The sequence below is a fragment of the Phymastichus coffea genome, unplaced genomic scaffold, assembly GCF_024137745.1.
Source record: "Phymastichus coffea isolate CEN01 unplaced genomic scaffold, Cenicafe_Pcof_1.1 PCOF00009, whole genome shotgun sequence".
NCBI lineage: Eukaryota > Metazoa > Arthropoda > Insecta > Hymenoptera > Eulophidae > Phymastichus > Phymastichus coffea.
The window spans coordinates 8,094,060-8,111,176 of NW_026706820.1; the positions used below are offsets into that span (position 1 = coordinate 8,094,060).

At 38.2% G+C, this 17,117-nt stretch overlaps 1 protein-coding gene across 8 annotated transcripts in view; it reads right to left on the bottom strand.

The window, feature by feature from the left end:
• Nucleotides 1–12,975: 12,975 nt before the first annotated feature.
• LOC131670948 (coiled-coil domain-containing protein 93) overlaps nucleotides 12,976–17,117 on the bottom strand; it is a 636,062-nt gene continuing 631,920 nt past the window's right edge. For 7 of the 8 annotated variants that reach the window (XM_058947048.1, XM_058947011.1, XM_058946991.1 and 4 more), the window contains one exon: nucleotides 12,976–13,251. In XM_058947048.1, the coding sequence (XP_058803031.1) occupies nucleotides 13,090–13,251 (162 nt within the window). In that variant the 3' untranslated portion in view covers nucleotides 12,976–13,089. The remainder of the gene's footprint in view (nucleotides 13,252–17,117) is intronic. The other variant, XM_058947030.1, reaches the window with a different exon arrangement.

The window sequence follows — 17,117 nt, forward strand, 5'->3', positions numbered from 1 at the left end:
TTGGCTTTGATAGCTCTGCTAATCATTTGAATCCTCAACAAAAATCTAATAGTCCAGATGAAAATATTACCAGTACTTAGCAGTCTCTTTTTGTTACCTGTTTTAATGTTATTCAAATTGCCAATAGTTATAACGATAATTATGTTTGGTTAAACCCTACACCTCAAAGCATTCGTTTAACTCGACCACTGAGAATGTCTTTTGAAAAGGAGGATACTGCGGCAATAACAAAAGAGCAAAATAACAACACTTATTTGAAAAAACATAAATTTAAATTGGAAAATGGCAAATCGGTCTGCGCAACATATCTTCTACATAAAACAATGTTTGACGGAAAATGCGTTAATACTTTGGTAGGAAATTCCGCTATCACCAGATGCCCTATGTGTTTAAAAACGACACACCAATTCGGAAATATAAAAGAAAAATTTATTCCTAATAAAGACTCATTATTATTTGGATTAGGGCAACTGCCTGCCGAGATAAAAGCGTTTGAAAATTTATTACACTTTGTAACGGGGTGAAACCGTTTAATTATATTTTATTCGCGCAATTAAATCGAAGGGGCGAATCTAATTATCGATGCTCAAAATGTAGTCCGGAGAGCATGCGAAGACAGGCGTCAGTCAACCAGTAATTCTTATTAACCTATAATAAATTGAGTGGAAGCTATGAGGTGTAAGCGAGTCGAAAAACACTTGTTAGCAATACGAACTAAACCTTTTATTATTCCTCAAATACTACACAAGTTCGGCCCGCGCGTTTGTTTACATCGACGCTCGCTCATCGACAACGTACAGTGTCGGGACGCTCGCTGCGCTTTGTTAATAACGCTATTACATGCACGCTTCGGGAACGATAATTTATTCGTTAACCATGCAACCGCGATCGCGAGATTAAGCTGGCCAGCTTACCTTATTATTGCAGGCGTACGGAGAAAACGACAGTCACACACTGCGCGGAATTGTTTTTGTTTGTTTGTCGCCGGTCGCGAATGCGCGCACACACGGTTTCGCCCTCGATGGCGAAACCACACACACACTCTGCCGATCTCCTGGGGCCTGTGCTTCCTCGCTGGCTCGGGTCTCTCCCTTAGGCTGCTCAAGGGCACCTCGACGACGGCAGTCACAGCTAACTGGTACTCCTGTGCGTCCTTCTTTTTAATGAGTGGGCGATAACGGCACGTAAATTGTCGATAGCGAAAAGAAAGCGGGCGGACTCAATGATAGTCAATGCTTCACTAGTTCGGTTTCAATCGCGCGCGTTCCGTCTGCTCGCGTGCCGAATTCCTTCGTTACGTATTTCGTCCCCCCCGGTAGGTGCTGCCCTCACAGGCAGCAATTAAGTTAGATTATCAGCGCTAATTTGACGTTTACCGTCACAACTTGTCATATAGACTAACAATAAATACATGGGATGTGCGTGCCAATTTGCAGGGTAAGATTATCCTATCATTGGTTATATATTTGTTGACTTATTTGATTTTATGATTAAAGATGATTGCTTATTGCTTAAATTTTTGATTTTATTTCATTAGAAACTTTCAAGCAACAGAAACGGAAAATTCAAACTGTACTATACGATAACTTTGGGGTTAAAGTCGATTTATGCTTACAAGGACACGGAACGACCAATACGGGCAATCTGGCGAGAAGATGCTTCAGTGATTCTATATTGTTTGCTGATAGTTTAGAGTTGGATCATACTTTAGTTAAAAATATAGCACAAATTTTAATTTGCTTCAAGTCAAAAAACCGATTAGATTTGGATAAACTCGAAAAGTTTTGTTTTGAGACATATGAACTACATTACACATTATATTCGTGGAGTAGGATGAACGTTTCCACGCATAAATTATTAAGACATGGATGCGAAATCTTTCGGAAATTTTCTTTGCCTATAGCATATTACTCCGAAGATTTGAGTGAAGCATGGCACAAATTAAACAGGAGGAATATAATACATAGGGCTCGCCAAGACAGTCGACAACATAGACTTTTGGATGTATTTAATCGAGCCATGTACTTATCAGATCCAAAAATATCACTCTTACATCTTGGAGAACGTTTACAGTCACGAAAGCAAACTCAATGTTTTCCAGAAAAAATTGAAAGTTTTTTTATAAGGTATTTTTTTCTACGATTGTGATATTAATAAATTATTAACTTATATTATTTAAATCTATGAAATGATTTATAATTTGTAGTACTGTAACAATTCAAGATAAAGATAATATCGAGGATGGAAGCTTAAAAGATCCTTTGGATTGCACAATTGACGATGTTTTCAATTTTGAAGATTCTTATAGTGATTACGATTAACGAGGTAGTTATATATTCAAAATCTATGAGTCTCATGCTAGAGGTGAAATAGGTGGAACAAAAAAAAACAGATTATTTTATTTAAAAAAATAGTTCAGTAATAAAAATGTAATAAGCAGTTAATTGATTAAGTATATTTATATATTTTGATTCGCTGAATCTGAACCTGAAGTAGAATCGCTTCATAATGCTCCGTTCATTTTTTAATCGCGAATTAGCCGTATTTTAAGGAGTATTTCGCATTAAAAATGAGAACGGAACGTGGTAGGCCACTTCTGACTACGGAGTGGTGTTCAGCGGGAAAAATTACATAGAAATAATCTATATAATATGCTTGTTATAGATATTTTCTGTCTTGTGTGCTGAGATTATAGACTCGTTGAAAATGTTGATACTTTGACCTAATTTTTTTTGTTCAAAAATAAACAAAAAAAAATTTTAAATGACAGGTTATTATTTTTTATTGAAAAAGCTGCAAAATGACCTATTTACTTTTAAAAAAAAAATTACTGAACCATATTTAAAACTCGAAAAACTCTTTTTTCTTGAGAAAATTTGAACTTTAACCTTCATTTTGAAGGTCAAAAGTTTAAGTAATTCATACGCGACCATTTTTCCTTTATTCTACATCATTTCAGCTTTAAAATGCCGTTGGGTTCATTTCGCTAGGGGTATTGGTTCGCGATTTATTTCATTTTGGAGATTTGTTTCTGATTTGGAACACTGTGCGTCGCGTGCACATGTATCGCTCTCCCAGTCTAATTCATGCGCGTTAGACTCTCTCTCTCTTCCTAGTCTCACTTACCTTGCGCTAATAATCGAGAAGAATAATTAATTGATCCACATACAGCAGTAAATGTTATTCTCTAAGGCATAATCTCAAATATAACATAATAATATCAATACATGGAAAGGTAATTAATTAATAGGAAGAGAGAGACACAATGAGTCAACATTCTTACTCGTTATAACACATAATTGTATCGTCTACATATCTGAATTAAAAAACAGGGATGCAGTCATGAATTATATATTATAATTATACCTTCAACTTTTAAAGGCAATAAGATTCTAAATCTTCCATCACTATGTCAACAAATAAGGAAGAAATTGGAGAACCTATAGGTATTCTAAAAATTTTTGGTAAATGACATTATTATATTGAAAAAATATCTTCCAAAACAAAAATTTCACACCATCAACAATATCAGTAAATGTAATCTTGGAGTTAAAATGAATTTAGTTAAACCGTTTATCTAAACTTTTGATAGTCAGACTTTCCGGAATATTAGTAAACAGGGATGAAACATCCAGAAAGATTAACATGTGATCATTTTGAATAAATAGAGAATTTAGTTTATCTAATAATTGTAAACTACTGCGATATGCGAAAGAGGCCTCGAAACACACTTCTTCAGTTCACTCTTCAATACTCTTGATGAGAAATTTTTAGGACTATTAATAGTAGAAATTATCGGTCTAAGAGGAATGTTTTTGTAGAATTATAAAATTCTAGCTAGTGAAGGAACTTACATTCACTATCACTGACTAAAGAGCTGACAAGTCCCATTGGCCGGTAGAACGCGTTCGATCCGAGGGTAAAACTTAGTACTTCTGCACTACGGACTGTTTAGAATGCCTTCTTACTAATAGAAAGACTGTGAAGTGCCATTTTTGTTGAAAATTGTGCCAAAGAAGTTGAAATCATACCTCTACACAAATCTAAAGAAAAATTTTTAATAAACAATTACAGACCAATATCTCTTATCTCGAATATAGCAAAGATATTTAAAAAAATAATACACAATAGACTATCACCTTTCAAAGACAGCTGTAACTTAATTTCCACGTACCAGTTTGGTTTCCGTAAAAACAGAAGCACGAAACATGCCTTAAACTTCATATCAAATATTATATATAAACAACTTGACTCTAGTGAACCCATAGCAATTACTTTTCTAGATTTGGCCAAAGCTTTTGACACTGTTGATCACAAGATTTTATTAAGAAAATTGTACAACTACGGCCTAAGAGGCAGTACCTACAATCTCATCAAAAGTTACCTACATTAGACAACCACAAACAATGTCTCAAAGTAAACAATACAACCAGCAGCAAATTAACAATAAAAATGGGTGTTCCACAAGGAACAATTCTAGGGCCATTACTATTTCTAATGTATATTAACGATTTATTATGTGCAATATCAAAAGACTCAATCGTCTCTTTCGCAGATGACACAGCAATCATAGTAAATGAGAAGAATTAGAAAGAAACTGAAATCAAAATGAAGAAATACCTCAAAATAGTAGAAACCTGGCTAGCACTAATTAAACTATCATTGAACATAGACAAAACAGCATATATGGAATTTGGGAATAACTGTAAGAATACACCAAAGAATCTAAAAATAGAAATTCATGACAATTTAATCCATCGAGTAGAAAACATTAAATACCTAGGCGTCACATTTGATAATAATATGAAATGGGACCTACACCTTCAAAATGTTTATAAAAAAACTAAGTATTTAACATATGTTCTATATAAATTATTTCAAATAATTAATAAGGAAACACTGAACATTATTTATTATGCACTTTTTCACAGTATTATGTCATATGGAATTATTGCATGGGGAGGAGCCTATTCAGGTAGAATTAAGGTTATCCAAAATCTCCAAAATGGAATACTAAAAATTATACACAAAAATTATTTTGTTTTAGACAAATACCCTCTAAATCTTGACAAATGTTTTTCACTAGAATGCTTATTATTCCATTATGATACATTTAGCAAAGAATATACTCAAAGTGGTAAAAGAAATAGATTTGCTACATTACAATATCCGAAAAGATCCCGTACAGTCAGCATAAAAAATAGCTACATAAGAGCAATTATGCTTTTTAATAAATTACCAAATAACCTTAAAATTATTATCAAAACCTTTACCAGAAAAAAAGAACTACGAAAATGGATAATGAAACATCAGATATGCACAACAAAATAAATTGCAAAAATAAATCCTGACAATTACTTAACTTTATTGGTAATTCGAATCCTACATCGGAAGTCCATGAGGAAACCGAATACCACAACAATCTACTGTTAGATGTACGAATATATATTTGTGCTAACAAATTATGCAGTTTATACTATAAAAGATCACATAGGAGAATAACACAATTCAACTATAAAAAAATGCAGATTAAAACCATGGTAGAACTGAACAAAATACAAAAATAAGCAAACTCTTTTCTTAACTAAATAATATTAGAAACGCGATTTTCTGCGTCCCAACAACTAATTAAATTTTCCAAAGCCACGCAACAAGAGTCAAAACCAAATCCAGATAAAAATAGGCCTATTGAACAAATATTTGACGAAATAGACAAAATATCTGAAACAAATAAAATTGTAGCATTGATACATAAATCACCATCAGCTCCGGGAAAACCTATACAGCAATACAACTGTATCAGGATGACGTACGGGGAGATCAACTACCTTGAAAACAACAAAGCGTTATTGTATTTCGATAGAGGAACACAAGTAATACAAACATTCAAGAATTTCACTTTATCATTACAATTAGAACCAAAATATCTAGATATAGTTCTTGTTGATGATATTGTTTTCACATCATCATGCCAATGTACTACTATCATTCAACATAAAGAAATTTTTCCACACTATAGAGAAACTTGTGCAATTAGACTAACATGTCCAGCAAGAAACAATTTTGAACGTGTCATATCGATATATATATAAATAAAGATAATAAATAAAAATGCGACTACAGGATACTACAAAACAGCCAAACAAATGTCAAATAGAGATTGGTAATTTAGTGACAAAAATTATATATGTGCAATTTCTTTTCTGCTTTTTACGTCGGCTCAAAGCTAATGTAGCCTAAGCAGAATAAAATTTAAAAAAATAAATAGTATTACATTGTGTCCAAATTTTTAGTTTTAAGTTAGTTTTAGTTTATATTATGTATTTCTATACCGGACCGAACAGGAAGAAATTTCTCTGCTGGATTACATACTATGTAAAGTGGATGTATGTTATTAATGTATGGTTAATAATAAATAAAAATAAAAAATATACTTTTTTTCAAAAGTGTTTTTTATTTCAGTAATAACTCTATTTATTTGTTCTATTGTGGCATGATTATTACGAAAAACGAATTGATGGTCAGGTATTATTTGTTCGTTTTGATCTTGTACGACTTTGTTTACTCTCTTAAGTATTATTTTTTCACAGATTTTAGATAGCGTAGGCAGCAGACTAATTGACCTGTAAGATGTGACATGTTAGGATGGTTTTGGTATAAGTATTATTATTGCAAGACATCAATATGTCTTCCATACCATGGAAAAATAGTGTAATTGAAATATTAAATTTATTACGATGGTTATATATCTTATCACTTTAACGGGAAGTGTCTTCAGTAGCTTTGCGTTTATATTATCATGGCTGGGGCTTTTCTTATTTTTTAGATGATGGATAATGTTGCTTATTTCTTTTACTTTTATATTGTTAAATGATTTGTTATTATCTATATTACTTTGCGTGCTATATAGTAAATTCTGTTCTTCTTTTTTTATTTTTCGGTGTAGTGGACTGAACACATTTTGTAAGTGTTTAGCAAATGTATTAGCTTTATCAATATCTGTTTTAGCCTAGTAATATCATTTTTTAGGATAGGATAAGAAAATTTTTGTAGTTGTTTTATTCTTCTTGTTGCCTTCCATAGTAAGTAATCAGTTGCTTTAGTTGCAGTTAAATTTGTTAATTAATTATTTATATTTTTGTTTTTTTTCTCGTAAAGTATTTTTTCGAGTTCTTTAATTACCCTTTTATATTTTGTTTTTACAGTTGGTAATCTATTCTGCTGCCATTTTTATTAATTTACTTTTTTCTTGGATTTTGTCAATTTTGTAAGTAACAGTTTGAGTTTGTAGAATTTTCTTGTTTACTTATAAGAAGTTCTGGAGTTGCCTTTTTTAATAGTATAATAAATAATGCTATTTAGATTTTCGATCGCAGTATCAATATATTTTTTTGTTTTTAATGGTAAGTTACATGAACATTTTTCGTTTAATATTGCTCTATAAGAATTCCAATTTGTTTTTTTATTATATAGAGATATAGTTTTTCAGTTTGCTTTAATTGCTATATCGAAATCAATAATAATTAAGGAATGATCTGATGGTAAATCGAAACACCATGTTAGATGTTTCATGTTTAAGCCTTTGATGATTGCAAAATCTATTGAGTCCAGTAGTTTATTTATCGTATATCGGAAGGCCAGTTCATAGGTTCTCTTGTTGATATTGGTGTTGGGTTTTTGGTCTTCGTTACTGTATGTACGAGGATAGTCTGATAAGTCTTATCCTACAAAAGAAAAACTAAAATTGTAGAAAAGTGGCGTTTTATTTTTCAACATAGTCTCCTTTTAGTTCGATACACCTGGCTCAGCGATGCTCCAACTTCTTTAACCCATTTGAAAAATACGTTTCCTCGAGGTCTGAAAAGTAGGCCTCCATAGCGGCGATTACTCGACTCAAATTTCTGCCCGGCGAGCGACTTTTGCAAGTTTGGAAACAAAAAGAAATCGCACGGGGCCAAATCTGGAGAATACGGTGGATGAGGCAGCAGTTCTAGCCTCATTCGACCAATTTGGCCATGGCGACGGTAGAAGGATGAGCTGGTGCATTGTCATGGTGGAAGAACACTTTTTTCTTCGCTAACTGGGGCCGTTTTTTCTGCAATTCGACGTCGAATCGGCCCAATAATTCGGCATAGTACGGCCTTGTGACCGTTTTGACTGTCTCCAGATAGTCGATGTAGATCACACCTTGTCAATCCCAGAAAACGGTGGCCATCACCTTTCCGGCCGATGGGACAGTTTTCGCCTTATTTGGAACACTTTCGCCGGGCAAAGTCCACTGTTTCGATTGTTCCTTGGTTTCTGATGTATACCAGTGGATTCATATTTCGTCGACGGTCACGAAATGACATAGAAACTCCTTCGGATTGCGCTTAAACAGCGTCGGACACTGCTCTGGAGTTATCTCACGGTTGCGCTTGTTGTCTGGAGTGAGCAAACGCGGCACCCATCGCGCCGACAGCTTTCTCATGCCCAAAATTTCATGCAGGACATGACCCACGCGGTCTTTTGAGATGCCTACGATCTTAGCTATCTCGCGCACCTTCAATCGTCGATCTGCCAATACGAGATCGTGAACTTTTGTCACGTTATCCTCCGTAGTAGCCGTTTTCGGAGCACCTGGGCGTGGCTCATCAAAAATCGACGTGCGATCAAGTTGAAACTCGTTAAACTAATTTTTGACGGTCGCCATCGAAGGAGAAGAGTCACCGTACACAGCATCCAAATGCTTTTGGATTTCGCTGCGCGATTTCCCTTCCAAAAACAAGAATCGAATCACCGACCGATACTGCTCTTTTTTCATTTTTCTAATACGCCCGCTTCCACACGCGGTCATAACAGAACTATGAATCCGATTCAGCTGAAATTTTAATTCAGATACTTCATTGTATATTTTTATGTCTCGAGCGTACATCTAAGAATTGAACTTATTGGCAGTAGGAAATCTTACCCAACTAATGATACATTTGGTATTTGTACGTATATCTTGTGTTTGTAATACCTGGTCGATTTCAAATCAACTGTTCTTTATAAAAGAATCGACCAATTTCTTCATTCATAAGATCTTTCAAAAAATAGATATATTGTGAACGTGCACACAATATACACCAAATCTCACTTAGCTCCAGCTACCTTCATAATCTTTTGTAAATACATTTTCTGCATGACTGTACACATAAGACCATCAATATCGTATTTAGGTTCTCGAATAGGAATCTTGTCTCCATTTTCTTCGTAACGTCTACTTTGACATATGCATTTTCGTTGACTAACTTTTTAAATGTCTTGGATTTAGGCCTAATAACGTTTTTTATGCGAGAGAAAAAATTGTCCAAATTAATTTTGCTAACCATGCATCAAGCTATTATCTTAGAGTAAGTTTTTTCATCAGGAGGTGAATCATTTGTGAAAACCCATGCTTGGCTGAAATTCGATCAACATATTTTTCTATTGTAAGCAATATTATTTTTGTGACATGCATCATCTAATCCTGCCTTTCTCACCTTGAGTGATTGTCTCTGCTAATTTTCTAAACCCTATAGCCACTAAACTAAAAACCCTATAGCTAGAAATATGTATCACAAACGGCATCATCAATGATGCAATATAAAGCGTACTTTTCTCATTATTTAACATCTCTTCATCTTTCGTTTCTCCATCTCTCACTAATTTCACAACTTACATAATGAATTTTGGTTTTCGATAGCTTTCAACAATCGTGCTCGTTTATTAGGAGTTATTTCTTGATCCTCTTCTTTTTCTTCCGGGCTACTGTTATGGAAAGATCTGGCGTATCCAATAGTGGCGAGTTTTAATGGTTAACATATAAGGTATACTAAAAGTAACTATATGCTTGATAAAACTTTCCCGAATTGCATTTTCTGAGAAAATTGTTCAAACATTTGTAGGGTTTGGCCGAAAGTAATATTCGATTTCCTTAACTTTGACCCTAAAGTCATTTTTGAAAGTTAAATCAAGGAAACTTTTTTTAAATGGAAACCCTTACTTTTTATTTTGGAAATGAAAAGATCGGGATATGACTTCAAGTGTCCCTCAGGGTATACTTTAATCTAAGATCAAATACATATTTGAAAGTAAAAATTTCTATTCTTTTGATTTCTGAAATAAAAATTATTATTCCATTAAATAAAAGTTGACCTTGAAATGACCTTTAAAAATGACATTGGAGTCAAAGTGAAGGTTATAGATTATTTCTTTGGACAAAACCTTACAACTGTTATTTAAACAATTTTCTCGTAAAATATGATCCTATATATTTGTTTCTGGTGTTACTTTTGGTATACCCTGTATAGCACGACAGACGGGGAACGTGCAATAACATACTTTAAAATTCTTTTATTACCGACAAATGAGTGAGGATCGTTCATTTAGTGGAATATAGTAGTATATTCCTTGTAACCATCAGGTTTATCTACGTTTTTTCTATATCTCATTGTTTAGCCTACGAGGTCGATAATATTACTGTTGGATATCTGATTTTTGTTCACTGGTTGAACGTCGTATTCATCTCACAAGATATCCTCACTCGATTGTAAGTAACGTAATATCTGCATGACCGTTGATAAAACTCCCTTCAAATTCACGATCTCGTATTGGCAGATCGACGATTGAAGGTGCGCGAGATAGCTGAGATCGTAGGCATTTCAAAAGACCGCGTGGGTCATGTTCTGCATGAAATTTTAGGCATGAGAAAGCTATCGGCGCAATGGGTGCCGCGTTTGCTCACTCCGGACAACAAGCGTAACCGTGAGACAACTCCAAAGCAGTGTCCGACGCTGTTTAAGCGCAATCCGAAGGAGTTTCTATGTCGTTTTGTGACCGTCGACGAAACATGGATCCACTGGTATACACCAGAAACCAAGGAACAATCGAAACAGTGGACTTTGCCCGGCGAAAGTGTTCCAAATAAGGCGAAAACTGTCCCATCGGCCGGAAAGGTGATGGCCACCGTTTTCTGGGATTGACAAGGTGTGATCTACATCGACTACCTGGATAGGGGCAAAACGGTCACAGGGCTGTACTATGCCGAATTATTGGGCCGATTCGACGTCGAATTGCAGAAAAAACGGCCCCATTTGGCGAAGAAAAAAGTGCTCTTCCACCATGACAACGCACCGGCTCACACCTCCGCCGTCGCCATGGCCAAATTGGTCGAATTAGGCTATGAACTGCTATGAACCCATCCACCGTATTCTCCAGATTTAGCCCCGTGCGACTTCTTTTTGTTTCCAAACTTGAAAAAGTCACTCGCCGAGCAGAAATTTGAGTCGAATGAGGAGGTAATCGCTGCCACGGAAGCCTACTTTGCAGACCTCGAGGAAACATATTTTTCAAATGGGTTAAAGAAGTTCGAGATTCGCTGGGCCAGGTATATCGAACTAAAAGAAGACTTTGTTGAAAAATAAAATGCTATTTTTCTAAAATTTTCGTGATTCTTTTTTAGGCTAAGTACTTATCGGACCACACTCGTATATTATTGTATTAAATTTCGCAAATATCAGTGTTAATTCATTGTCACAGTCGGCGTTGTTTCATCAGCTGCGCGTCACTTTAACCTTTGCATGACACGGCTTGGCCGCTATATTCGCACGGATTGTAATCTATTGACTATTTCATTTCAGCTCGCGGCGCGTATTAAAGTCCACTCGAAGGCAAACGACAGTTTTCGTCCCTCGCGTCGTTCGTCGCTCTATTGCCGCGGCGTCGGTAGTAGCAGCGGTCGGGAGGGGGGAAATTTTTTAGTCGTAATTCTTGAACATTTGTAGCAATACGTTCGATCGACAGTACTTTCCAGTATTCATAAGAACATGTTGAATTGTAACACTTCATTGTTTATTGTCAACACTAACCTTAAGCCCCAGGAAGGTAAAACCATGAATCCAATAACCGGTAAGCCTTAAAGTACAGGAAGATAAAACCAACAACTCAATATAGCTTGCAGATTAGTACGTTCTTGGGTTAAATTCCTAGAATTGTAGGCTCGTAGGTTATTGCGTTCTTGGGTTTATCTTTCTGGGATTTGAACGACAAATATGTAATGTGCAATAAAAAAATACTCGTAATATACTTTTTCTAATTGTAACGGTCACCATTATATCTAAAACTTTCGAAACTTCAATGAACGGTATCTCTCCTTAAATAGGTCCGAATCATAAAAATAATCATGTATTTTTAATTCTAGATAGTAGTTCTTTCAGGTGGTTTTTTAAGATTTGTTATCGGATAATTTTCCGCGAAATTATAGACCTTCAAATATGGCCCAAACCCGTGCCTTTTGCACTTTTAAGTTAAGATATCTCCCAAGACTTAGGTGATAGCTCAATTCTGAGGTCGGATTCTTCATTTTCTTTGTTGACCTGTGTTATTAGTTTGACATTTTAATGTTGAACTACTGGTTAAGTTTTTCTGGGAGAATTAAATCTTATAGTATAACTTAATCTAGAATGATTTACTTTTTCAAAGAAATGTTATCTTGAAAAAAATGTTAGGAAGAACGTCTTTACGCCTTATTAGTACTTTTGATATAAAAAATAAAATAAATTATTAATATATATTATCCATTAACTAATAATGGTTAAAATTTTTAAATAAATTAACAATAAAATCTGTTTTTATAATTATTTAATGTTACTCAGTCTCGCCGTGAGTTACAGCTTTAATTTAGACTACCTTTGATATTTGTTATATGAAAATTCATTTCGAATTCTTCACGATATTTTAATATAATTCATTAGTATTGTCTGGAGAATATAAATAATACAAAATTATATTCAAAAATTATTACAAATTTAAAAATGTACTTATAATGAATATCATTTCAATAAAAAGAAAATATTACTTAATGATTTAGCTCAATTTAAAATCTGATGGAATAAAGTAATAAAAAAAGATTACTATACGAGGAGCATAAGAATGATTCTGAATTCATTTTGTATATAGTTATTTATTATGCAATATACAATTAGTAGTTAAAAACATTATTAATCAAAGTTGAGAATCAAAAATTGCATCAACAAACCTGAATAATCATGAAATTACTTATATAAACAGAAAATAATTTCAAATTTGTTATAATCTGCGAAGTTGAGCTAAGAGAGTTTCATTTTCACGACATGCAGTTGTGAGTTCTCTAACAGCTGCAATATATTTTCTTTGTTGATCCATTAAAATTGTAAGCTGTTGACTACATATATCTCGTCGACTCTTTCCTTCGGCACATCTATTTTGTATCTGTTAAAAAAATGAAAACTGTGAGAATTCAATAATTCCAATAATTCATTTATACTTTTATATATACGTGTATTATTTAAATGTTAAATTTGAACAACTTTTTAAGAATACTGCGTGCTTGACTTTCATCTTAAAAGCTATATCCAGATTATATGAAAATCAACTTAGAATGAAGAAAAATTTGTGCTTAAGATATATATAAAAAAGAATTTTGAAAAAAAAAATTTAATCTACAGTACTGATCTAATAAAAAAAAATTACTTGTTCTAAAACGTTTATCGTTCTCTCTTCTTACGTTCAGAAAAGCGTGGCAAATCAAGTTTTTTCAAAAAATAATGTTAAGATTAAGTGAGCTTTCTGGAAGCCATAATTAAAAATTTAGGACTTGTGAAAAGAAGAAAAGAGTAATAATTTTTTAGTACTTCATGATGCCAACATAATCATAATGATAACGTTATTAGAATCATTTTAAGTCACAGTAATGAAGATTGATAATTTTCACAATTTAATACCGGTTAGTCAGTTTAGTTGCAGATTCAAAAAAGCAGTAAATTTTACGTTAAAATATTTTTGAATTGAATATATTTAAAGAAAATCACTTTTGAATATGAATCATAAGGTACACTTAATTGGCTGTAGGATAAACAAATGTTTTTAACCGATGTACTCTGGGAAAATCATTATTCTCGCCTACCATACTTTATTTTAAGCTAAAACTGTGCTCGATTGGTATAGACAATAAAGAATATAACTTTGACGTTTCGTTAACAAATTCGTTAATCTCTTCAGAAACTTTATTGTGAAAGAAGTGGAATAAAACAGAATAAAATATCTTGTTTGCTGGTAATGAAATAAGAAGACGGGTTGATCGCAATGGCACTTTATTTCTTTTTCTTGAACGAAGTCTTACAGGGGGGTTTGCCACTCGGGTCTGACCGACATTTGCACAAGCGCTCAGGTAGAGGCACAAAAGACGCAAGATGGACGCGACTAAAAGGCGGCGGGCGCGGTGCAGTGGGGTTTCGAGCTCCGACCTCCCCCATCCCTTCTCGTCCCTTTCCCTTCTCGAGAAAGCGCCCTCGCTGGTCACTTGCATCAAACACCCCGCCCGCCTCGTTCCGTGAACGACCTTATATCGGTCCTCCTTCCGTGCTGGATTGGCTGACGTCGTCAGGGATGAGGAGTCGGGCGAGCTTGACGGCGGGACGAGCATACTTTCTAGTAGCGGTCTTGACGATGGCGGTGCGGACGATACCTTTTGGGTCGGGGTACGTGGCAGTAATTCTGCCGAGGGGCCAGCGGCCATCTGGGCGTAGCAGGGAGTGATAGGCGATGACCACGAAGTCACCGACTTGAAGATTGGACTGTGGCTACCGCCAGTTGGGCTGCTGAATGAGAGTGTTGAGATACTCTCGGCTCCAGCGAGCCCAGAAGTGGCCCCACATGGTTCGGATGAGCTTCCAGTAACTGGCTCGTTCGAGATCTGCGTTAGTTCGGAGCGGCTGAGCGTCGGAGGTCGCTGAGGTCCCGATGAGGAAGTAGCTGGGGGTGAGCGCTTCGAGGTCGCCCAGGTCTCCAGCTGGCGTAACGAGGGACCGGCTGTTGAGCTTGGCCTCCACGGATACCAAGAAAGTTGAAAATTCCTCGTAGGTGAGTCGACGGGGCGAGGCAACTCGCTGGAGGTGCCGCTTCATTGATTTGACGCCCGCATCCCAAAGACCACCGAAGTGCGGTGCGGCTGGTGGAATGAATTTCCAGGCGATGCCTTCCTTCGCCAGAGAATTCTCGATAAGATTCCAGTCGATTTCAGCTCCCCGGAGCAGGCGACGGAGCTCTAGGAAGGTGCCTCGGAAATTGGTTCCATTGTCGCTCCAGATCTCGGTAGGCCTGCCCCGCCGACCGACGAAACGCAGAAGGGCTCCGAGGAAGCTTTCGGTGGTAAGGTCGCCGACGATTTCGAGGTGGACCGCCTTGGTACAGGTACAGACGAAGAGTGAGACGTAGCCCTTAACAGTGGGCGAGCCTCTCCCTTTGCCACGGCATAGATGGAAGGGTCCAGCGTAGTCGACCCCGTACGTACAGAATGGCCGAGCAGGTATCACTCGAGTCTGCGGCAGCGGGGCCATGCGTGGAGCTGAGGGGCGCGCCGCGAGACGGGCGCAGACGGTGCAGCGACGTAGCAACCTTTTGATTCTGACCTTCGCCCCAGTGATCCACGCTCGTTGCAAGGCTCGGACGTAGGTCGACCTGAACCCGCCGTAGAGGCTTCGCTCGCGGGCCCAATGAATGACTAGCTGGGCGAGATGTGAAGTCCCAGGAAGCAGGATGGAGTGACGCTCGTCGTACGGCAATTGCGAATGATTGAGTCGGCCGCCGACTCGGATAATCCCGTCGTCGTCGAAGAACGGTTCGAGCGATTTCGTCTGGCTACAGCCTATCAGTCGGTCACCCCGACTCAGCTGGGTGAACTCCTTGTGGAAGACGTGACGCTGTGTGAGTCGGGAGCAGGCGATGAAGGCTTGATGGAGTTCGATTGCAGTTACCGGCCTCTCGTCGTCGCAATAGGCGGATAGCTCGGGCAGTGGCCCTTAGCAGACCGTCCAGGGTGGAGAACTTGTGGATGTGATTGGGCTTCAGTGGTGAGGGCTCCTTCTCGATCCGGGTGGTAGAGCACGTGACTGAGCCGCTCGGTTGACTCGCTGGTTGGTTAGCGTCCTGGCTCTCGAGAGGCCACTCGCTCGCCGGCTTTGCAAGCCAGGCGGGCCCGTGCCACCAGAGTAGGCGCAGGGCAAGCTTGGCGGTGTCGATGCCTCGAGATGCGACAATAGCCAGGTTACAACTGGTGGGGACATGACGCAGTGTAACGCCAACAGTGAGCTCCTGAACGTGGGCTACGTAATTGTCGCTGACGTCGTGATCCACGGGTTCGTCAGAACGGAGCCAGTGGAGGGTGACCTTCGAATCGCTCACAGAGGTGGCAGCTCGTCGGTAGGATTGAGAGCGCTCTGGCGGCCTCCTTCATCAGCTAAGCGGCGATCAGCGTGGCTCTAAGCTCGAGTCTCGGGATAGTCACGCAAGCTTGGCTTTCGGTGGTGGGTAGATGGCTTTTGACCGGTACCAACTTTGACTTTGCGCTGACGAGGCTGGTGATGATTCTCCCGTCGCCGTCGATGGTTCGCACGTAGAGTACGGTCGCGAGCGCACGACGACTAGCGTCGACGAATGCGTGCAGCTGCATATCCTGGCCCGGGAAGCTGCCCAGCCAGCGACTGATCGAGAGATCAGCGGCCTTTCGAATGCTGGCGCGGAAGGCCAGCTAACGATCGAGTCAGCTGGTGGGCAGCTCATCGTCCCACTCATATCTCTCTCGCCAAAGATCCTGGATCACCATTTTGGTGACTAACGTGAGTGGCGTCAGCCAGTCAGTCGGGTCGAAAATGCCGGCGAGCTCCGCCAGTGCAGTCCTTTTGGTCAGTCGAGAGGGCGGCTCGGCCGATCCGGGGCGAAACTTGAAACGGTCTGCCACCGGATCCTAGGCGATGCCGAGCTCGTACACTAGCCCGTCCGTGGTGAGTTGGACCCAATCCGGCCTTAAGCGGTTCTCTGCGGGGATGTTTTCTAGCAGGCCGGGCTCGTTGGCCACCCACTTGCGGAGGTGGAAGCCGCCCGCCGTGAGCAGACCGATGAGTTGATTTCGTAGGTGCCTCGAGGTCTCCAGGTTGGGACCGCCGCTGAGGAAATTGTCCATATAGAGATCCTCCTGTAGCAGATCGCGTACGAGCGGGAACCGGTCTCTTTCGTCTTCGCCTAGCTGTTGCATAGTGGGCAAAGCTAGGGAGGGCGCACAGGCCGTACCGTAGGTGATG